The sequence below is a fragment of the Spermophilus citellus genome (genome assembly GCF_964194105.1).
Source record: "Spermophilus citellus genome assembly, chromosome: 1".
Classification (NCBI taxonomy): domain Eukaryota; kingdom Metazoa; phylum Chordata; class Mammalia; order Rodentia; family Sciuridae; genus Spermophilus; species Spermophilus citellus.
The window spans coordinates 165,593,721-165,618,559 of NC_138182.1; the positions used below are offsets into that span (position 1 = coordinate 165,593,721).

The 24,839-nt window shown below is 40.5% G+C and overlaps 1 protein-coding gene across 4 annotated transcripts in view; it reads right to left on the reverse strand.

Annotated features, from left to right (window-relative positions):
• Positions 1–370: 370 nt before the first annotated feature.
• SEMA6A (semaphorin 6A) overlaps positions 371–24,839 on the reverse strand; it is a 126,506-nt gene continuing 102,037 nt past the window's right edge. For 3 of the 4 annotated variants that reach the window (XM_081289518.1, XM_081289515.1, XM_081289516.1), the window contains 2 exons: positions 23,511–23,675; positions 371–2,435 (listed from right to left, as the gene is read on the reverse strand). In XM_081289518.1, coding sequence (XP_081145644.1) covers positions 1,237–2,435; positions 23,511–23,675 — 1,364 coding nt within the window. In that variant the 3' untranslated portion in view covers positions 371–1,236. The remainder of the gene's footprint in view (positions 2,436–23,510; positions 23,676–24,839) is intronic. The other variant, XM_081289517.1, reaches the window with a different exon arrangement.

The following is a 24,839-nucleotide window of genomic DNA, read 5'->3' on the forward strand; positions in this document are numbered from 1 at the left end:
TAGCAGCCAGCATTTTAATTAGTTCACACCGATTGTGGATTTCGCTTTGCTGTCTCACATGCAAGGTGAAATGAGATGGCGGATCTCAAGCTGGTGCCTTCGCAGAAAGTGGGGACCACTGACAAGAGCCACTTCGGCAGCAATGGGACATGATGTGCCATTCTAGAAGTTTTTCTCCTGGTTGCTTCAGAAGTTAGGATCTGGAAGGACTATGAAACTAATGGATTTTTTTTTTTTTTTTTGCATGTTATGGCCAGAGACCTGACCATCAAATTAACTGGTAGACTTAAATAAATATTCCCCTCTTAATGCTTTCCTTTAGCTACAGACCAGACAGTCCAAACACAAAGCTCAGAATTCCAGCTCCAACTTATTTACTCAGTGAATTTATTGTAAAAATAAAGAAACTCAATTATTCCAGTTAATGGATTTCACGTTAAATAGTTTTAACTTTCTGTGGGCTTCAGAAGAGCTGTTCATAGGATGATATATGGAAGAGTCCTTTCCTTAAGGAAAAAAAAAAGAGTAGAACAATAAATAAAGAGTTACTTGCGTTAACGGTCACGTTATTTCATTAAAAGAGAGGAGCAGAAATTTATGACATAGTTGCCCAACATGGCATTTATCCGCTATAACAGAAAAGCTGTAACACTGGTGGGCATTTCACAGTATCTGCGCATAGTAAACTTCTGCCATTGTTAAAGTCTGAGTTAGAATTATCAATGAATTCTTTATATATATATTTTTTTAATTTTCATGATTTTTAAAAAAATGTATTTGTGTTTTTGCAGTTTGGAACGCTAGCCCAGTTTGGCAACGTCCCGTGCAGTCATGGACACCATGTTGTGGCTGCTGTTCAACTGTGTGTGTGTGTGTGTGTGTGTGTGTGTTGTTGTGTGTGCATGTGCATGTGTGCATGGGGGTGGGTGGGTGGGTATGTGCTTTTGGCTCATGTTTGTGATGATAACTGAAGTCTTTTGTGGGTCCAACCTGCTGTAGGGTGTGCGGGAGGGTGAAGGAAGAGAATGGAGGTGAGTCCCACTGTTGCGAACCTTCACCAAACCACATGGCCGATTGAGAGTACCCCTGCGTCCCAGAGGAGGACCCAGCTAGCGTCCTCAGTTCTGCCATGGGCCATCTTGGTCTGGTGGATACTCCAGGCAGTTGAGAACCTTGCTGAGCTGAGCGGGCGCTCGCCTTGCCTGCTGGTTCGACTCCTGACCCCCTCCCCCTGGATTATGTACACGCATCATTGGGCTTCATGGATGTGGAAAGGGGAGCAAAGGAGGGTTTGGGAGGTACGTCTGGCTTTAGCGAGGGAGTACGCTTCAGCCCCGACCTCGTTAGTGAATTGTAGGTGTTGAGGCTGGGCTGCCTCGAAACAGTCACGGCCTGGGCCGATGCCTGGGAGCTGTGCACCTGGATAGAGTCCACCCTCTGTGGGGCAGGAGGCGGGTTATCTCCCCTGCCAAAGCTCTGGTTTCTGGAGAGGTGAGAGGAATTGGAGGAGTTAGTATTGTTTCTTTTAAGAGTGGTGGCCTGGTGGCTTCTCGTGAGCGAGTTCGTGGGGTAGCTCCTTTTATAGTCAACCCCGTAGGAAGAGGAGTGGTGCATTTCCAGTCGCTTGCTCAGGCCGTTCTGGGACAGGGAGCCTCCTGGAGGGCCCAGGGAGGCCTCGCGCTGTGGGACCTTGGGGGGCAGGCTGTCTGGGTCCTCCACGAGGCTCACCCCATGGTTGGGACTCTTGCTGCTGAGATGATCTTTGATGGTCTTGTACTCCAGGGTGGCGGCCTGGTCCTCCAGTGCCATGTGGGCCACCTCGCTCAGTTTGGGCTGGTCCACGTACTCATGCTGGTAGCCCTGCTGTGTGATGGGCAGGACCACCACACTGGGGATGTGGCTGGGGGAGGCCCGGAGGGGCAGGTCCGTGGGAATCACAGGGGAGCCCATAGGGGGCATGTCCTTTGTGCAGGCATTGATGAGGTTCTGGTTCCTCTCCCACTCCCTGCTGCCACGGCTGGGCTTCCGCTTCTGCTGCAGTGTTGGGGTAGACTCTGGGGTGGGCAAGGCCGTAAGGTCCAAGTGGTGCTGGTCAGCCTTAATGAGCATCTTGGCGGTGTTGCTGGGAGTTGCAAGCTTGCCGTTGTGCATGAGCGGCGTGAGGATGGCCTCTGGTTTGGGGTCTTTGGACTGGGTGTCCCCAAAGAGGCCACTGAGCTTGGTGACACTGCTCATGGATCCCCTGCGTGAGTGAGCGAGCTCCTTCTCCTTGCGCTGCACCACAGCCACATCCTTGCGCCGGTGATCACAGACACAGTACACGATGATGCCAGAGAAGACGGCACCCATGACAAAAGCCAGAATGACTGCAATGGCCAAGAGGGTGACAGGAACGAGCTGATCATGGCCTTTGAGGTAACTTTCCCGAATCACTCCTGCAACAGACATCACACATGGTGTTTAGAAACGAAAACACAGGCGAGGCTTACCATTACTTGGCACTCACCCTGTTAATTGATAACAGTAATAAGTGACAGCAGCACCTCTGCATAACTTGTCTTCAGGGTACAGCTTGCCAGACATTCATCAATTAAACCCCCCCCCCCCCCACACACACACATTGTGAAGTGTGCAAATCAACTTCATTTGTTGCCTTCTTTGTGTTTTTTATTCTCTCCAGTACATTCTTCTTCAAATTAGCTTCATTCCATAGAACGTGACAAGTTTGGGCTTTCAGAATTTACTTATGTCTCTCCCTTTTCATCTCTTATCAGTATTCCCCTATAGAATTAGGATAACTGAGATATTTTGAGTCTGGAGGAAGAGGGATGCATATTAAATGAACAAGTCACAGAACAATGCCAGCGTCCAGTTTTCTCATGACTGCCTCGTTGCACCAAGGCCTCTATCTGGAGCAAACTATATTTGCTTTTCAAGCAACTAGAGGGTAGAGGGTGTATGTCATTTACAGTGAAAGAAAAGAGCTAAAGCTAATAGATTACAATGTTTATGCTTACTTTGCATTTAAAAAAATCCACTCTCAATTTCAGATAAATATGCTGAATGTTTGAATGAAGCACTCTCCTTGCTGGAAATGAAAGAATATTTAGAAAAAAAAGCAGTTGGGGCCCTGTAGTAGATTTGAGAAGTGTCAGGTCCCATTATTATGCTTAGGGTTTGCTGTCACCATGAGATTCTTCGGCAGAGTTATCTCTTCAATTTAATAAAAATTATGTGACTACACCCGTCTATGCTCTTACACTACATTAACCAAGATGCTATGTTTCTGAAGGAAGTTGCTTTCCCTGTTCCTGCTTAATCAGCCACCAAGCTGAGCAACTCTAATCAAATGCAAACACCCGAAGCTTTTATTTTTTTAATACCACATGAGAATACACATCACAATTGTCAGATCTCAAGTGCTTGATGCAGTAGCTAAAAAAAATAAAATCTCAAATACTTCAATTCCTGCCTCTGGAGAGGAAAAGAACATGAATACATTACAGGCACTGCATGGGCTGAGGAAATGTAAACATTGTTCCTATTATGGAAACGAGAGCAAGACAGAAAATGTACCTTCTCTGGTCTCTGGAGACACATTTTTCATCTACTAAATCAAGTCTTTTTGGAATATGTTTAATGCATTTTACTGGCAGGTATCAGTGGCACAGAATTAGAATGAAATGAAATAAAAATCTCTACCCCTTTCCAAACCCACAACATACAACCCTTAAACTTCAGCTGAAATGTTTTTTTTTTGTGTGTGTGTGTCACAGTTGAGACCTTGAAGAAATGCAGCTTTGTCAGATGGCCAAGTGGGGGTGAGGGGTGATTTCTTGCTCAAGTATTTGATAACTGTGTGATGGTTTCAAAACTCTGAAGCCTCCTACGTGAAGATGACACTCCTTTCTTTCCAGAGAATCTTCTCCCCTTGCCCTCACTTGTGACATCACATGTGGTTGCTGTGGAAATGACTGTCCTGTGACAAAGGATTGTGACCTCAGGTGGGAATCAATAGAAGCAGCAAATCTCTCTTAAGAAAAAGGATTCTGTGATTAAACAAATACCCTTGGAGATGAGGGAGATGAAGGGCAGCTGCCCTAAGGAAAGAGTTTAAGAAGGGAAGATATTGAAAAATTTCTAAATGTGACACTTGCCAAATCTTTCAGATTTATCTTCATGTGATTTTAAGGGGTGGAATCAGAGAAGCAAAAAATGATTGGCTATAACTCACACCTTTTATGTGTGGAGTTCCCCAAACAATGAAGCACCTTGCATTCAAATATGTTTTAATACCTAGTCAAGCAAGAGAATGTGCTAATGAAAAATTTCTTCATAAAATTTGCATTTCCTTGTTGTTATGCTAAAATAGCAACAGATTTTCCTTTCATTCTGATTGTGTATAGGGTTCTATTGAACATCGTTCTTAACCACCTATACATAATTGCACAAAAATGTACACCTGTGAACAAAATTGGCTTAATTTTCCTCATTGACTTGGTGATTTTAGTGGGGTCTAACATAGGCTAGCTAAGTACCCACATTGGTAGTGGGTAGTAAGTAAAATTTTTTGGTAATAGGTAATTCATGGAGCCCCTTCAGGTGATCATATTTAGGGGATAGGGGACTGTGTACTTTAATAGGAAGCAATTGACAATGGGCTTTAACAGTGTACAGTTTGAATTGACCTCTTAGTTTAAGAGGAACATGGAAAAAGTAAGGTTAAAGTCCAGCCTTGACTCCTGTTTAACCTTACTTGTTCCTAGCCTCCCTCAATCATGGGAAGAAATGTGTTTTCTTTCATTATCAAGAGTTTCAAGAGGACCCTAACCTGTCCGTGGTATAATATGTTAGGAATGGTATGTGGGTTCCTAATATAATCATTGGAATAAGAATAGCCTGAGGAAATAATGATCTTTATTTTTGAAATCTGCAGAACAAAAACATCCCCAGACTAGGTGATTAGGATCAGTTGTGCTTAATTTGGCCACAAACCTCCACCTCTGTCAAGATGGACTTTAACATGAGAATGTTCTACATCTTCCAATGGTTAGCTTGTCATATAATAAAGTTCTGGCGTCTAACCACAGTCTTGCTGATGGACTGGCTTCCGGCATGGGAGTGAGCAGTGCAAGCCTTTTGCACAGTAATAAGGTTAGAACTATTCATTTATTTCTTTGGGAAAACTACACAATTTTCAAATTTATACATTGCTTCCTAACCTTACTTTTAACTCTTTTTTTGTGTCTGAAGATCATTAGCTCAGACTCATGGAAACTACTTGCTCTTTCACTGAGAAAGACTTTTTTTTTTTTTTTTAATGGATGACATTTGAGTTCAGGTTCTTTTTTTGGGGGGGGGGCAGTTGTTAACAAGTCAAGTAAGATCTGACCTTTGAGGAAACTATCTCATTTTGTTATGTAAATAGTGCCCTTAAAAACCATTATGACTTGTTTCATCTTTCAGACCTAAAAGCATCTGCTTGGGCAAATTCAGAAACCCCACCCCAAATTAGAAACAGATCAGAGATTAAATTGAAAGTGCAGTTGAAGATAAGGTTAATGCCTTTCCAAATAAAGCTTTCTGCTTGTATCAAGAAAAGGGCTAGGAGCATTCATGCAAATGATCAAATCAACTTTGTGGTCCTGGGATGTAGTTCAGTGGCAGAGCACTTGCCTAATGTGCACAAGGTCGTGGGTTTTATCCCTAGCACTGCAAACAAAATTTTGTGGCCTGAGCATCATGAAGGATGGAACACAGCAATCTCAACTAAAGGGTCATCTGGAATGATACAAACAACACTAGAGAATATCTCAAAGGGCCTGGAGTCTTGGGCCCATCTATAGGCTGGGTGACCTTTTGGCAAGAGACTTAACATCTCTGGGCCTCAGTTTTTTTCATCTATGATGTGGGGTTAACACAATCTTACTGCCTTACTGAGTGTTAGAAGAATCAAATAAAGAATAGGAAAAAGCTTAAATGCTGTAGTTTGCTGGGAAAATCTAAAGGTCAAAAGAAGCCACAAGATAAGTGGTAGGTGAGAGGCTCATAGAGGGCTTCAGGAAGATATAGTCACAGCTGCTCCAGTTGATTCCATTAGCTATCGATCTCCCAGGGGAAAGGGGCAGATGTGTTCTTCTCTGCTTCAAACCTGGTGCTATTCAAATGTGGTCAAGGAGATGAGAGGAAATGTTGAGAAAATGACATAAAGAAATACCTCTCTTTCTGAACTGTCTATAGGTCTTGAATTTGGAAATAATTGAAAACAAAACAGGGAAATGTCAAAACAAAGGGATTGTATATTCCTAGTGCAGTAATAATCCTATAGTCAGCTCCTCCAGGACAGGGACCATGTATTATTTGCATTTATAACCTGACCACCCTCAGGGCTCAGGCTAGTATAGCTAAATCCATGACTGCTGAGCATGTGATTTTTAATACACAGAGATATTTTAAAATGTACCTATAAACTTGTAGGTCATCTTAGGAGTGACTATAACCTTGCCTTTGAAGTCACAGCAAAGAATTATATCTCTAATCATAACAGAATTTTAATAGCAGCATCTATCAGACAAATCAAATGAAATCTATAAAGGTGCTCAGTGTTTGTTCAAAACGAGGAGAGAAACAATTTTGAAAATAAAAAGAAATTGGCTCTGGGATAATTCCAAAAGAGCCAACGAGGGTAAATGGGTTATTTGTGACAACTGAGAGCTCCAGTGGAATTGAATAATTCAGAATAAATGCATCTCTGCAAAGGGCAACAGGCTGGAGCTGGGGTGAGCATCCAGCCCTTCAGATCTTGAATGGAAGTCCTGGGGAAGTGGAAAGCCTTTTTTAGGGAGGTATGCTCCCCTGCCCAGGGTTCCCCACACTGCAGAGGGAACACAGGTAGGCTTCTTCACTCTGGAGTATTGATATGCCTTCCTTTACCAAGCCCAGGCCTTCTGCTCTCACCAATTGAAAATGGGGCATTAGTAATGAAAACAGTATCTCAAACATCCTTTGCATTGATTCATTAACCACTAGCTATTTCTCACCAGTCATGGGGTGCTAACTGGTTATTCTTTCCACCTTCCTATTGCAGGAAGCAAGGCATACAATGGCTTAGAGATTTCTCTGAAATCATGCCTTAAATTGGCAGAACTGAGAAAGAATAGAATTTCCACTTTTTCTTTTTTTTTTTTCCCCCTCTGAGGTGAGAGTTTTCAGATACTGCAGGGAGGCCTTAGTGAGACAGACTGAAACTCTCAGAGGCCAACACAATGAAAAGCTTATGAAAGACCCTGCCTTGCAGGCCCCAACAACATATAATTATAAATAAGAACAATTATAAACTGCAAAGAGAAAGCCCGATACATTTCAGCATTTTCCTGTGATGACCTTGTTAATAATCTGAAATAATCACATACCACATTCTCTTAAAAAAAAAAAAGGCTCCTGATAGCATAGCCCTGCTCCCAGTTATCCATGACTGCCTAGTCTGTGCACTGGGGTGGGGCTGGGCACAGCACAAGGCTCAAGGACAGCTTGCTTTAGAAAGGATGTTGTGTCCTACCTCAGGGTTGGATTGTGATTTTCTTGGTGTCGTTATTATTGTGCCAATGTAACAAGGTTTCAGCTCCCAGCATCTTTGTGGCCACCTTCAGGAAATGTTTTTTGAGCTCACTAAAGCACTGTGCTACATGTTGGGACAAAGGTGAATGAATCATAAACCAGTGAGGAGAAGGCAGCTACTTGCACATAACTGCATTCAAAAAGGAATGAGCTACATCCTTTCTATGTCAATAACAGGCAACAGCTTTGCCTAGGAGATGGTATTTGTACTGAGCCTTAAAGATGCACAGGATTTCAGCTGGAATGGATAATGCAACAAAAATCAAGAGGTGGAGAGAAGGAAAGGGAAAACTGTATTCAGCAATAGTGAATGGTCTCATTTCCTTCTGGTCCCTTATGCCCTAGGCATGAACCACCCTGCTGGACTGTTCCTTGCTTCTGGGCTTTCTCACAGGTTGTCCCCCTACTTGAAATATCCCACCCCCACCATCCCACACATGCAACCTCATCCTTCATTATCTCTACTTCAACGCAGCAACCTTCTTCCACTCCTCAGACCAGGTGAGCTCTTTGTTCTACAAGTGTCCCCAGAGCTCTGTTCTTCCTCTATCCTAAATCATCACTCCTAGGATATTGCTTTTATGTTTGTTTTTCTCACCTTGTCTGCTCTAAAAGGGAGGCATTCACCACTGAATTCCCAGACATAAAGGTGCTCAGTAAATATCTGTTAAACCAATAGTAAATAAATGCGTGAATGAATGAGTACATATAGAGAAAAGATATGAAAAACAAGAGCTACAAACAACATTTGGAAAAAGGCCATGAGCAGCCTCAAATGACCAAAAAAGATGTTTGAAGACCTGTGAGTTTTGGAAGGAAAGTTCTGAGCTAATTGATCTGTACTGGTTTCAGAGGCAATATCTTTGCATCAAAAACATTTTATTTTTCTTTGTGTTTTTAAAATTAAAACTCATTCTTCAAGTATACTTATCCCTTGCACCTTACCCAGATATCTGGAAGATAATTGTCATATCAAATTATGAAGTAAATCAGACAAATATGTACACTCAATTGTACCTACTAAGCTAAATACCAAGAATTAGCCCTCCCCATCCCCACCCCAATTACCTCTCTAAATGTGTACAACCCAGGCAGCCAGTAACCCGAAATGGTTAAGTGTGCACTTTCCCCTCTCACCCTTGCTTACTGGGCTGCCTGTTTCTGAGCTGCTGTGATATGATGGATGTGTCTGTCTCCATAGTGAAGTGATTAATAGGCATCTGTGTAAAGCGGACCCGGTGACCACAAAGACAACAAAGCCTCTCTGTGTCCTTTAGAGAAATATGCAAAGGCAAAAAAGGAGGATGGACGTTTCCTCCATCACTGAGCAGAGAGGGTTTGTGTTGGGTCTGAGAGCTAAGAAAGATGGCAAATCACCAAGAAAAGCCCCCAGAGTAGGAACCCCTAAAATAGACTCTTGATTCTGCTTTATAGTAAGACAAGCCTGCAATTTCCTTGAAATCCTCATAACAACTTGGGTGAATGGAATCTAACAACCCAATTTTTCTTGTTTGAAAATCTATTGCAATGAAATGCCAGACTCACAATCCTGCAAGGCGATCAGAATGAATGAACTAATCAGGAGCCAAACATCACTAGGCTAACCACACAGGGCCCACTGTGAGCCCCATTAAGGAGAGAAGAAAACAAATAGGGAAAAACCCCAACTGGAGACAATTTATTCTCCACACCACACCCTAGCCAATCGAGATGACCACACGGAAAGCGAAATGGGAGCACTCTGTGGTTATCTCGGCAGGAAGCAGCCTTCAAGGGAGTCTTCTTGTCTTACGGCATAATGGGAACCAGATGGCTTAGGAATAAACTGAACCACCAGCAGCCATGGAAATGGGCTTAGAGTTTATAACTCAAACTTTCCTTTTCCTCTTATTTTTTATTTCTTTTTGGTTTTCCTGGCAGCTGAAGATTAGGTACTGGGAGGGGCATGGTTTAAGGCTAGTGTCCATGCCAAAGTAGAGGCAGCTTCCTGGCCATTTAATATCCTCAGTTCAGAAGCATTTTTAAAGCTCACATATTGAAATAATGCTTACAGTGGTTGACTGTGGATGAGCCCCACTTCCACTTCTATCACCTCTGAAATTGATACATTTTTTGGTTGGGATGATATCCCAGGGAGAGAAGGGAGAGTGAGCATGAAACTCATTGAACTTCACTTAAAAAAAAAAAAAAAAAAAAAGAAGAAACAGCTTCATTTCCCCCTCTGTGCTCTATTCACTGACATCCCTCAGCTCCACTGTTAGACTTGGCGTTGCCAATGGGAAGACACCTTCCTCACCCAGAGCATGGATTGATGTCCGTACCAAGATCATGTCAGGATAATTTTTAAAAGCCATGCCCAGGAATGTTGGTATGTGGTTCTGTTTTAGAATTGTTATTGTCCCTATACAAGCCAAAACTATTTTTTTAATTTCTTAAGTGCATTTTATTTTATAGTAATTTTTAAAATTAAAATTAAAAATTTTTATTGGTCATTATAATTAGACATAATAGTGGGATTAGTTGTTACATATTCATACATGCATATAATACAGCAATACAGTTTGGTCAGTTTTGTTCCCCAGTACCTCTTTTCCCCCCCTCTTGCTGGTCCCCTTCTCTACTTTACCAATCTCCTTTCTATTTTTATGAAAGAAACCCAAGCCCTGTGTTTCTTTTCTTTTTTGGTAAGAATTGTTTTAGTTTGGCAAAGTTTTTGCAGAATTTTCAAGGTTTATTTTCCTATTCTGAGGCTTTCTTTCTAAATATGACCGGAAACCTAACATCTGTGTGCTTTCTGAAACTAGACAAAGCATTTCTATTTTCCAACTTCCTGGTCCCATCTTCTTCCTTTGCTCTCTCACAGGGCATCAAAGCTACACAATGGGGAGTGGTTCTTCTTAAAAAAAAAAAAGTGAAATTCAGATAATACATTGTTTGGAGTATTTGCAGTGCTTTGATTTTTCTCTACAAAGCAAGGTAAAACAAATATGAGGAAAGAGGTCTGTTCTAATATTCTGGAAACAAACTAGCTAGGAATAGAGTTCTTAGGATCTGGGTCAGGATGAGACTGGGTGTTATTGGTTAAGGACATAAACTATGAAGTCATAAAGACCTGGATTTTCATCTTGGCTTTACAAATAATTAGTTGTGTGACCTTGGGCATGTCACTCAATCTCTAAGCCCTAGTAGTGCTATGAGATGAGCATTGTTAGAAGAATAAAACAGGCTAAATAAATGAAAATATGTAAAGCAGTTGGCATCGTGCAGGAAATGTGTTAATGTTCAATTAATAACACAATGACAGGATTTCTAGAAGTTCTGACAAGTTGCCTGCCTTCTGTGAGATCCAAGATAGACTATTTAAAGGCACTTATTTTGGTAGGGCTCAATTGTGTTAATCAAGAGTAGAAAAATAAAGATGAAAAAATACAAATAAAAGTAAATAAGAATACAACAAAATCTTGGCTAGTGAGCAACTTGAAAAGCATCTTGAGTCCTAGTGTTGCTAGTGTTGCTCAGTCTTAGTCTTACCTGGAACTTGTTATAAACAAATCCTTAGGTCCTTCTCCACTTTTCTGCCTGCAGTCTCTGGGCTGGCCCCAGAAAGCTGTGTTTAAACAACTCTCTGGATGATTCTTATGTTCACTAAAGTTTGAAAGGCACTGTCCTAAATGACATCAATGATATTCTAGAAAACATCTGAGTGTTTAGCTCTAAAATTCTACATCAGACACCACTGAGCCAGTGGTTAGCCAGACTTCCAAAATGATTTGTAAAATACATAAGAAGTAAATGTACAAAATCTTCTTGATGTTCAAAGCATGAGTCTTCAGTATAATTTCTTTACTAAGGTTGCCATGCTCTGATAAAGAACACAAAATTATTATTTTGTTCAAAACACAATCAAATCCTTTACACTTTCCCTTGGTATTTGACAAAAGTGTGATTTAGGACCTAAAATGCTGTACTACTCCTACAGTATCAATCTACCAAATTTGCTAGCAATGGAGGCTGATGAAAAAATGCCTGGGGTCTCTACTCGGGCATGAAGATATAGGGAGGAATTTTTGATGCTCCATCTCTGTTTACGGTGAGCATCAGGAGTACTTGGAACCACAGAGGTCTGTCTGGTCATGACTGGACCCAGGGGCAGAAGAGGCAGAACACCTGATGGAGCCACCTGATGGACAAAGTAGCTCCTTTGTAGACCCACATCCAATGTCCTCAAATCAGACCCTTAAAACTCAAAACTCATGGCCATCAAGTGACATTGAGAATGGATCAGGGGATGCCAAAACTCTTCCTGAACATCTGCATGGCAGGACAAGAGAAAGGAAACTCAAGAAGGCTTTGCTTTATGTTCCCACATTGAAAAGAGGGACCTGAGCTCATGTTTCATTTGCCCACATTAAGGTCCTGCTTTACAATAATAAAAATGCTTAGCACAACAGTGTGCTCAATGGAGCTCAGCACCTCCCGATCTGCTGAGCTGAACTGAATGTGCAAATCCGTAGAATTACATAAGACATTTTAAGTTACATAAAATTTCCATCGTGTGCTTTTAAATCCTGGAGTGCAAGACCCTTCTGCACTTAGGGTATATTTATTACCTTAACAAATGTCAGGTGATTGTGTCCAGTGTTATCTATTATTTATGAATAACAAGAGGCTACAGGACTGGAAATGACATGCTTTAATATGTCCAAAAGGTCAGGCATAATGCAGTTTGCAGTCCTATAAATTTCGACACCATTTCCCCTCCTAATAAAGCATTGCCAATGACGGTCTAAACTGAACTTCCATTATTTTTACACAGCTCATAATCACTGCATCTGACTTCAGTAAGAGTAAACGTGGATGTTTGTTTGAAAAGAAAAGCATCCTTTTAAAAATATAAAATTTAAAAATAATTGGAGTGGGAGAATTTATATTACCCCATTAAAAATGGATCACTTTACAAAGATAGTTCCCAAGCTGTGGACGTACAAGAACTTAAGAAATATTAAAGATGACAGACCTTCACATTGCCTATAATTGACTCTAGCACTGATTAGGATCCCATCTACTGTGCCCCCAGTATATTTGAGTATATCCAACTACATTTCATTAGTTTACTTCAGGGCCTTTTGAGATCTAAAGTGCTAAGAGATTTACATATGATGAGGTTCCTGCGGCTCCTTTCAGTCCCCCCAGTAGCCCATACATTTTTGCAGGGGTTTACCTATTACTCGCATAGCCTGTATCTCTCTAGGACCAACAAGTGAACACAGGTTTTTCAGCCTTCTTTTCTGTAGGGCAGTGACATGCATTATGTATTCTGAGCAAGTCCTATAGAGTGTGAGGTCATTCTCATGAGTAATGTTAAGAAAAGAGAAATTACCCTCATGAAATTACCTGGTTTCTACTACTTTGCCCTCTGTAGACTAGCTTGTCTATGAAACAATGAGGTTTGCAAAATCATATTTCTAACCTTAAAACAAACAAACGTCACGAAACCAGGTTATCATAAAGTTCGGAGACAAAGCTAATATTATTTTTTCTATTATTGCGCAGGATCCAAACTATAAATTGATTCTTCACAGTTTTATTGTTAGGACAAAACAGAATCTAGATGAACACAGTGCAGTTGAGTCAATTAAAGAGGAAGTCTGTAATGACTCCAGATGTTCCGTTAATAAGATCATGCCTAACCTAGTCCCTGTAGTCCTTGAAAGTTCCATTAAGCTGTCAGAAAACTCTGTCATTGTGTGTGTTTTTGTACAAAAGATGGGAGAGAATGGAAAAAAAAAGAAAGAAAACTGAAGGAAAAGGGTGGGGGTAAAGTTTCATGTCAAGAAAGATAGGGCTTCAAAGAGCAGCTATAGGTTAAAGGTAAGAAGCACCCATAGAAGATGAATTTACTTTTTTTTTTAATATCCTAAGGTTTAAATTGCTATTAAAAGCAAAAGTTCAAGTCTCCATAATCATAATTTAAGATCTCCATTTTTTGAGAAAGTGGATAGTAGGTGGGGAAAAAAATGGTTTAGTGGTTATCTCTAGAAAATTCAAATATTGGTGTGCAGATTCAGGCAGGCAAGGAGATAAAACAGCTTTCTACATGGCTGACATTTAAGTTTTTTTTTTTTCCTTCTACCCTTTCCACAATAATCTCATCAAGACCTTAGATAAATTCAGCAAGTTGTCAAGAGGATACAAAATTAATTAAATCAAATCTACATCCATGCCTGTAGTAGTGAAAGAATGATTACAGCCTTCCTCTGGGGTTTCTGGATTTTCACCCTCCTCCCTGGCACACACTCACATGGGGGGAAGTGCCACTTGGTCTATTTGAGGATTAGCACCTGACCTGTTTACCATGCTGTTTTCTTCAGTCCTTTAAAGAAAAGCCACAGACCACAAATAGACTCTTTTTCCTGGGAGGTGACAAAGAAATAATATAGTAAAAAATATAGTGTAGTACCCTGGATTACATTCTCATTTCTTTCTCCGCCTCCTCTAATTTCAAAATCTGTCCTGAATAAAATGTCTGTCATAAGCCATGCACCCCAATGTTTTAACCAAAATGACAGAGAAAGCCCTTGTTTGGAATTTAGCTTGCCTTGGGGGACTTTACCTGGAAGAAAGTTCTTAGTTTGGCAAAAAAGCATCTACCAGGAAAATGTCAGGGATACATACGTAGTAACAGACACTGTAGATTCTAAATTGATGCAAAGTTCCCCTTCCCAAATTCATGGTGTATATATAATTAATAACCTCATATAATTACATAATCAATTTACTATATATCATCTATCAATCTCTCTACTTTTGTCCTTTCCTTCCTCCTCCCCCCCCTTGGGTCCCTCTTCCAACCACCTATCATCCTATCCCCCACTGCCTGTAGCTAAAGCCAAAGCATGGCACTAGATGACCATTTCAATCTCAGCCCCCACTCCAGCCCTCTGTGTACTTTATCACTATGGTCACCCCATACCACTTTCCCCTTTATCCTCTCATGTTGTACTTTTACAGCTTTTTGTCTTGATCATGAAATTTATTTGCCATGGAATGTCCTCCCCTTCTCCTGCTCCTGAATCCATCTTTCCTTCAGTGGTTGGTGTCCCACCCAACCCCATCAGTCACTCCCTTGACTCCCTCAGGGCTCTGCTCTCCCTTCTCTCCTTCACTTTTCTCTCAAGAATCTTTCTGCCCCAGTTAGGCAGACCACCTATGCACCTCCCTTGCTAGGCTGACTGCAAGCTACCTGAGGGCAGGCTTATGTTGAATTTAAAACTGTATCTTCTGTAATACTCAACATCATGTTTATGTCTAGTATGTGTTTGCTGAATGTCTGCTGAAAGAGTGAAGAAAAAAAGGAAAGGATTCTGTACAGCTTTCCTTGTGAATAGGGTTATCAAGATCACTACTATTTTCTGGTACTTTCTGAAAATGAGACCAAAAATGCATGTTGATGAAAACTTGAGGTTAAAGAAAATTAAAAAATCAATTGTTTTTAATGGTGCTCCTGTTCAGGAACAATTTTTTTTTTCCTGAGCTTTCCTCACTTAAAAGTGTCATTTGAAAACTTGATTTCAGTGATAATCTTTTAAATTACTCTTTATCATAGTACAAACATATGTTAATCTTCTTCTCATGCTCTTAGTCCCTACTCTATTCTTAGTTACTCTCCTTATATCAAAGAAGACATTTGGCATTTGTTTTTTAGGGATTGGCTGGCTTCACTTAGCATAATCTGCTCTAATGCCATCCATTTCCCTCTAAATTCTATGATTTTGTCATTTTTTAATGCAGAGTAATACTCCATTGTGTATAAATGCCACATTTTTTAAATCCATTCATCTATTGAAGGGCATCTAGGTTGGTTCCACAGTCTTGCTATTGTGAATTGTGCTGCTATGAACATCGATGTAGCAGTGTCCCTGTAGCATGCTCTTTTTAGGTCTTTAGGGAATAGACCGAGAAGGGGAATAGCTGGGTCAATGGTGGTTCCATTCCCAGCTTTCCAAGAAATCTCCATACTGCTTTCCAAATTGGTTGCACCAATTTGCTGAGAGGTGGGAGGGAAAGCGAGAGAGAAGGGAAGTTGCATGGAAATGCAAGGAGACCCTCAGGGTTATACAAAATTACATACAAGAGGAAGTGAGAGGAAAAGGAAAAATAATACAAGGGGGAGAAATGAATTACAGTAGAGGGGGTAGAGAGAGAAGAGGGGAGGGGAGGGGAGGGGAGGGGGGATAGTAGAGGATAGGAAAGGCAGCAGAATACAACAGACACTAGTATGGCAATATGTAAATCAATGGAAGTGTAACTGATGTGATTCTGCAATCTGTATACGGGGTAAAAATGGGAGTTCATAACCCACTTGAATCAAAGTGTGAAATATGATATGTCAAGAACTATGTAATGTTTTGAACAACCAACAATAAAAAAATATATAATGTAAGATATTAATAATAGGGGAAACTGGCTATGGAATATAATAGAACTCTGTACTTTATTGAAAATGTTTCTGTAAATCTCAGGCTACTGTAATGGGAAAAATTTGATTTTACATTAAAATACATTAATTAATGTCTAAAAAAATAAAAAAATAGTACAAACATATATGTAACTTTGAGTGATCATTTTCTGAAATTAAATGTGAATAATTTATTTTTTTACTCAAACTCTGATTTGGGTTACTGTAGATTTCCAAGAGTTAAAGGGCCAATACCATCTAAAGACTATGTCTTCTATAGCTTCACTGAATAAATTACCTGCAACCTCTTTAATGGGATTAATAGAGCAAAAAATATACAGGATACTAGGTTAAATTTAAACTTCAGATATAAAGAGTAATGTTTCAGAGAATAGTATGTCCTATGCAATATTTGGGATATGCTTACAGTACAATTATTTAGTTTTATCTAAAGATTTAAAAACAGTACTCAGATGCATCTGAAGTTCAAATTTAAGTGGGCACATTATATTTTGTGCAACAACCCTACTCTTCTATTTCCCCACAGTGTGTTTCTAATGATTCCCACAACATTTATTTATTTATTTGGTACCAGGGATCTAACCCATGGGCACTTAGCTGTTGACACACATCCCCAGCCTTTTCTATATTTTGAGACAGGGTCTCCCTAATTTACTTAAGGCCTTGTTAAATTGCTGAGGCTGGCTTTGAACTCATGATCCTCTTGTCTCAGCCTCCCAAGATGCTGGGATTACAGCCATAAACATTCTTTATAGGCATTCAAACATTTAGTTGGTTAAAATTGTTTGAGTTATAAAGACAATATTGAATTTTTATAGGATAGGCATAGCACAATTTACAAATAAAAAAAACTAACACTAAATTTTAAGAATATCTAATGTTTCATTATCAACAACAGTAGCACCACTGTATACCAGATTTCTTATGAATTTTGCATGATATCTTTCCTGTTGTCCTCAAAACAAACAAATGAACTCTAATTCAAAAGGGTTCTTGGAACATCAACCATCTATTCCTCCTCTTAGTGTTCCTTGCCTCTGACCATGCATGTTTCTTTTCTCCCTGATTCAATTATTTTCCAATTGTTCAATGGAATTAAGAGACCTTACCCTTTCAGAGGACTCCCCATAAGACTGAACTCTTTCTCTAAAGTCTCCTGAAGACTGTCTTGCTCTACCTTAAATCTAAAAGAATGGCTGCCATACTATGCCTCACTAGTAAAAGCTATGCAAATCAGTGTGAGCCTAGTGTTGTTGTTGTTTTTTTTTTTTTTTTTTTTTGAAGTAAAGCTTGACCTATTTTTAAAAATAAAGTCAGAGTTGGCCAGCATTCCTGCAAAATTTTAAACATGAATCCTGCACCCAACATCCCTCATTTTCCTTGCCTTCTCTGCGTTGAGATATATTATTGCTATAATATTGGTACTGAAGGAAAAGACCAAAGGAGCTGAAAAATGGTTTTAGAAGGTCGTGTCCTTGCTCTGTCCTGCCAAGTTGCCTTTAGTTGTCCAGTATCTTTTTCTAAAGTCTGTTGTGTATGTTTTCTCTCTGTTCACAAAGACAGTAGTGGCCATAAAACATTTTTTTTTTCTCTGCTTTTGTGTCTACTTGTGTTTTGTCTGTCTGGCAGTTTGATACTTCTTGGACAGGAACCATGTCTGTTTCTATGATAGCCCCAAACTTCTCATTGACATCGAAATTGCACTACAAAATGAGTGATAAATTTTGCTTGAGACGCTACAGAAAACATTTTTTTGCTACAGCAATGTTACTGAAGAAATGGCAGGAAAAATTCAGTCCAAGTTTAGGTCAGAAAAAAGAAGAACGCCTATTTTCCTTTCCATATTACTGTCATCAGGAATAAATTTCTCTGTACATAAAATCACTTACATATGATTTGACAGGAGCCAAGAAATTATCTTCTCATTGGGAGAACTGGGAACTTTAGAATCCCAATGCTGTAGATTTTAGGCATTGGAGGGTGTTACAATGCAAGAGTAATCAAACCCCAGTCTATTATTAACTATGTGCACTCATGAGCAGATCTCTGTCTGTTCATAAACAAAGATTGCTCCGAGTGTTTGAAATTCAGCATAGGTAAAGAGTGAATGGTAGAAAAGGGAAAGAAGGGCAAAGAGTAAGGTATGTCAAGTCAGGGGAAAACTATAGTACTAGAGTCCTTATGGATACCAGAAAAGTATCTGGGATGCAGAGATGCTGCAGGTAAGCTTCTGCAATTTAAGTAATTACTAGCTACAGCCTACACTAGGGTGCTCACTATGGGAATGGAGAAAAAAAATTTGCCAGATGCTTAACAAGCCTAGAGTGGCTAATTTCTTTTTAGCCTAAATCCATTTTTCTTTAAATTCCTACTTGACCAAACTTCCCATACCCAATCATAAAGCTTGGAGGGTTGAAAAGGAATCAGAAGAGCACAAGATGAAGTAATCTCAACACTCAGACTGATGCATGCATATGCTTGGCTTTGCAGTGCCCAACCAACAGAGGATTTGGGGTCATCCACTGTCAGAAGCAAAGTTCTTGATAGTAGTTCTTTGTGTGTGTGTTGCGGGTAGGATACAGGGGATTGAACCCAGGGATACTTTACCACTGAGTTACATCCCCACCCTTCTTAATTTTGAGATAAGGTCTTGCTACATTGTTGAGGCTAGCCTCAACTTGTGATCTGCTGCCTCAGCCTCCCAAATCTCTGGGATTATAGACATGTACCACTATGCTCAGCTGTTGCCTTTTTTTTTTTTTTTTTTTTTTTTGATACTGGGGATTGAATCCAGAGGTATTCTACTACTAAGCTACATTCCTAGCCCTTTTTACTTTTTCTTTTGTGACAGGGTCTCACTAAATTGCCCAGACTGGGCTTGAACTTATGATCCTCCTGCCTCAGTCTCCTGATCTTGGTAGTAGTTTAATCTTTACAAGATCCTTTTAATTGCTTTAGGCCAGAGATACCTAAACTTTACTCAGTGAATTGTTAATTGTACAAGGTTAACCATGCCAATGAGCCTCACATACCAAATTATTTACTTAAGATTTTATTTCCCTACTACCTCCTGCATTACTATGTACTTAGTATTTAAATTGTCTTTAAAATGTATTTCAAATGGAAACTTTACAACACTGACATAAATGGAAACACGTATCATTTTTCATAGATAGAGGGTAACTATAAAAATAAAATTAACTGAAGGTGAAACAATGTTAATTTCAGCTGGATCCAGCTCTAAGATACAGCGGCAGTCTAAAGCCCATCCTCTCTTTGTCAAACAGGGGTGGTGGCAAGTTTAGGGAGTTGTTAATGATCAAGGACCAAACTGAGACTTATTCCTTGACCTAATCAAGCACACTGAAAGAGAACCACAAAAGGTATAAAGTTCTACCACATGATTCAGTATTCCTGAAGGCCATGCTGTCCCTGAGCCCCTAAATCATGAAGTCCGGAGCTGCATTTACCACTGAGGCAAGACAGTCACAGGCCACTGTACGTGAAAGGAGTAAGTAATTACCTATAGAGAGGATTGTTGATAAACTCTGTGATTCGTACAATAACTAAGCGTGCTCGTCATCCTTTACAGACTTTATGAATCTTACTGGAATATTATTTTCCCAACTACAAATTGCTTACACAAACAGCTTGCACATCGATTAAAACATAGTCAACATTTACATTTTGGTTTAAATTATTCATGTCACCTCAAACTCAAATTCTGTTTCTCCATGCTTTCCTTATTTAAAATGGCCGTATCTTTTACCCAAATATAATTATGTGATAATACGTCACTTTAAAGATTCCCTAAATTATATAAGCATACAATTCTGGCATTTTTCAGCAAATGAGAACTCCTTTTTCTATATTTACTATTTCATCTACTTTCTGAGAGCACACAAGAACGCTATAAAACAAAATCAGAAATATGGGTTTCTCTTCCATTCAGGATTTGTGCTGTGTCCTAATGGCAGTCGTTGGTGTTTAGATTTTACATTTCTGCTACACAGCGGTCCTAGCAACTTTGTACCAGGCTAACTTCCTACCCAGTCTTGCAGTCTTCTTGGAAATCAGTTTTATGACATTGTTACTTTTGGTAAGAAACAAGAGGCACAGGAGTGGCTATTCACTCTCAGGATTGTTTAACCTAAAAAAAGAAGCTCTTATTTCTTTTGCTGTTAGGTGGGGAATAAGCCAGATCTAAAAATAAATGGGATTTTCTTTCTTATTTACATATAATTAGAGCCCCTATGTAACTACCCATTACCACCTCAATAGTTATTGGATGAATAAATAATATATATTTTTAGATGTGGCCAAACCAGGAAAGAAGTAGTCAGGGCTGCATCTAATTTATCAGCTTGGTGATTAAAGGGCTGGCTTTGGAGGCTCCAGACATCGAGGGACCCAGAGATAAAACAGAGCGGTCGACTGTGTTTTTTTACTAATGAATCCAGGGCTTGAAAGATATCAGGCAATTTTAAAGAAAAGCAGCAAGGACAAGAGACATTAGACAAGGCCAGTAGGGTAATGAAGGGCAAGGCCAGTTACTGAGAGAGAAAATTACTTCATTTTTCTATGATAATGCTTCTGTATGCTTTGCAGGTCTCCTCCTACACTTTGTTAGTGAGAACTATATATACATACAGCTTCCAAATGCTGATCCCAGTTTAGAAGGAAAGAGCCTTGGAATGTTCCATAGAGGGCAGGGGGCTTTGGGCCTATTACTGTGAAAGGGGGAGGCTAAGAACAATGGTAGCAGAAGGGGGTTAGACGGCAAGGTGCGAGCAGTGCTTGGACAGAATGAGAAGGACGCACGGGAATTAAATCAAGACGAAGGACACAGCAAGGAAAAGAAAGAAAAAGGCAAGCAAACATACTCTGGAAATGCAGAACTGTTTGGAGCACAAACTGGGGCAGACAAGAGGACCAGCCCAGGGGCATCAACAGATCTGCAGATGAGAGCTGTTGAACTCATTTTGCTCACTGGCTCTTTTTCAGTGGGCATTGGACACTTGCCTCTTCCTCAGCTCGCTGGTCAGCAGACACACTTTCTGCTTAGCAGGGAAATATAGGAATATTTTAGAAACAATTCCAGAGTATATTTAGCTTCGAAAGCTGGAGCACACAAATGTCACATTCCCATGAGACAATCGACCCAGTGAAAAGAGCACCCATCAAAAGGCCCTCAAGGAAACCCACGGAACTCCCGCATCCCAGGAGATGCTGCGCACACGGGTGTGACATCATTAAGGCACCAACGTCAGGGAATGAAAAGAAGCAAGGGAGTCACAGATTGGTTCAGGTTAAGGGACATCATAATGAGTCAGAAAAGGACCAAGACTTTTCCAACAGAGTAACGCCATCACCAAGTCATACCACATAGTGCTTGGCAAAACGAAAACAAAAGCTTGAAATAAATCATGAACGGTAAACAGAAAAAAAAAAACAATAATTCAGAGCAAAATGGAAATTAAAATCATAAAAAAAATCATGGTAAAAGGAACACTCAGCTATATCTTTTTCAAATTTCTGCTTAACAAACTCATTGGCATTGCCCCATCAAACATATCATCAATTGTCAAAATCAAACTCAAGTTTGACAGGGCAAGGCAAGGAGTTAATAGCACAAGAACAGTGATCATGTTAAACACCCATGCAATCACCTCTGCCACCATTGTTTGACAATATGCAGCCTGCTTCCAGCTTTGTCAATATTCACAATAAGACCCAAGAGAATGAACAATGCCGAATTTTCAAACAATCTGTCAAAGTGTTAATTGGACTCTTTGAGAACCTCCATTCCTTTGGGGAGTTAACGATTGGAGAAAATCCATGCCACTCCTCTCAGTGAAGAGTAAATTACTGCAACCAACAGCTAGATATTTGGTTGACATAGTTAGGACTTTACTGGAAAGACTGTTTTTCTTAAAAAAAAAATCACAGTGGGCAAAAACAAAGTGATTTTTACTAAGCTGTCTCTTCTTGAACACAGCCAAGACCAATACATCTGAGGTCTGGAGCCACACATCACAAATAATGGCACATGCTGGGGCTTGTGGCCTGTCAGGCAGTTTCTCCTCCATTGGTTGCTTTCTTGGGATGTTAAGAACAGAGAGGCTGGTGAGACAAAACCTGCTCTTTCTTTCTTTCTTTCTTTCTTTCTTTCTTTCTTTCTTTCTTTCTTTCTTTCTTTCTTTCCCTTTAAATAGATTTGAGGCAGGGCATATTAAGAGTGAAAATCTATAGAAGAATAATAAAATCAGTAAAAGGGACATGCTCAAGAGCAAGATAAAAGGGGTTGGGTTGATCTTTACATTTTGGCTCCGGAAATAGGACAGGAGAGTACAGAGCCCTCTCAGGAGAGGGAAAGCAAAAAGCATGATGAAACTTCAGCATGGGTCTGCTTAGGAAATATTCTATTGAAGTGAAGATGGAGATATGTGTGCAGAAAACTCTGGGAGAGGACACGACAGAGACTTGTCTTCAGGGGTCATGGGGGCTGCTCTGCCCTCAAAACTCACACCCAGTTTGCATGAAACTCTTGAAAACATATAGAAGTTAACAATTCTGAATGGGGGGAAACAGCTCAGCAACATAACTGGGCTTTTCAGCCTCTGATTTACAAGACTGTTTTTTGGACAAGTAAAGGCCTCTTTGGTTGCAGCTGCGACTGAAGTAGGATGTGTTACCAGAAGCAGCAAATGGCGAAAAAAGAGATGACATTTCCTGTCCGCAGTCGAGCAAAGAAAGCAAAGGAGAATTTAGGACAGTTCACAGTAGAGTCCCTTTCATTTAGCATGGCTTCCTTTCCATTTTAAATGCATAGCAATTCTGCTTGATTAAATGACATATTTTTGTTTCAGCTGTTGTCCTCTGAGGGCAATTACAGTAGTCTGAGGACCACAGCCCTATTCAAATTCAGCACCATGTGAGAGGGAGAGATGCTACCAGCCAGAAAAGACTTTGTCTGGCTATTTCTCAATTCACTGATTAATGGGCTTTTACTTGGATTACATTTACTTGCCAAAGTCCGCACGGCATTCCATCACATTATGGTGGGAAGAGAGAGGGTCCAAAAAAAAAAAAAAAATCACAGCATGTGACTGAGAGGAGTGGAGAGGGATCTCAGAAGCCAGCATCTGATTTGAGCCAGGCCACACCTCTTCTGGGTGGAAGAAGCTCAGAGAAGTGTTATTTGTTTTGTGTGGTTTCTCTTTGGTCCAGAAATAATTTAGGATCAAGCCTCATATGAGGGTTGGACTGTCAGTCTTAATTTTGAGAAGTTTTTGGTAGTGGTACATTGGAGGTTCCTAAATGCTGTTTAGACTCAGCTGGAAGCAGTTACATAGTCCTCCCCGCTTTCCCCCCAACTCTCCCCACCAAGGAGGAGGCATTTCCAAGGCCTTACCCTTCTTGTCTTGGTGATTATGGGAAGACACTGCCCCGAAAGGATCTGTGCTGTCAGGTGAATCGAACAGGTCCTTCCAGTCCGGAATTCCTCCCCTAGACTCATACCCCTCTCGAGCCGCTGCATCTGATGTGGTGGTGCTGGGCAAGAGGGAACTGGCGTGCCCTGTTTTCATCACAAATACAGTTAGGGAAAACATCACCAGAGAGACCCACATTCCCCTTGCTCAGAGGCCAGGAGTGGGCTGAGAGACTGAGGGGAGAGGGCCCTAGAAATGGCAAGGATTACTGGAGGTAATGGTGGGGGCGAGCCCCAGGAACCACTTAGTGTCTCCTCGAACACCATGGAGATAAGGACAGTGTTGGGAGGATAAAGTGACATGATGGACAAAGTATCTAGCACAGTGTCTGATACTAGAGGCTGAAGAAATGTTAGTGGCCCTTCTCTGGTCATCCCCAGGGCAGCATTAAAGACAGAAAGTGTCCACCCTGGGACACTATGATGGGTGAGACAGGTTTATGGTGGTAGTGGATGTGTCTTTCCTATCGCCAATAGCTCAACTGTCCTGAGCCCTTCCCGTGCCGGCTGCATGGAATGTCTTGTCTTTAGCATGGGCTCAACTTCATGGGCCCTCCCTGTTCTGGAAGGAGTTCCTGCTTTCCAAAGGGATCTGCCTCCACCTCTTTTTCACTGGAAAGGAGGCCTCAATTGTTATGTGTTATGGCTGTGCCTTGTGTGTTTGATTCCAATAAAGTTGGTTTCATAGTTTCATGACTTATATTTATGAGATGTTGTTTTTGAGGTCTCATTGAAGTGATTCAAACCAGAAAAAAAGAGAGATTTTGAGATTTAAAGTAGCCTTCCATAGGCTAATGCCAGGGGAATGGCTAGGCTGGGAGTTTCGGCAGATATAGTGGACATTTCCTGTGAACACAGCTGTAGGCTCTCGCTCCATCACTTGCACAAGATTGAATGCAGATTCTATCAGGTGCTTTGATCTAAGCTGTCACAATGATTTAAAGAAGCCTTACTACCTATTCTGTCTGGTGAAATGAAATATAACCACCCTGTGAATTTCTACTGGAGTCTTTGGCTTATTAAACCATTTTACCTATAGCAGTCTCTTGGAACAGTTTTTAAAAAGACATCAGGACAACTACTGTGCATGTGTAATCGGTGCCTTTGATAGAAAGTAGGGCAGATTCACAATAACTCCCAAACCCCTAGCCTTGGATGTGATCACTGTATGCATGATAAATAAATACTGAAAGAGAGATAATAATGATAAATGCATTGCATTCTATTTTCCCCCCACAATTATTATTGAAT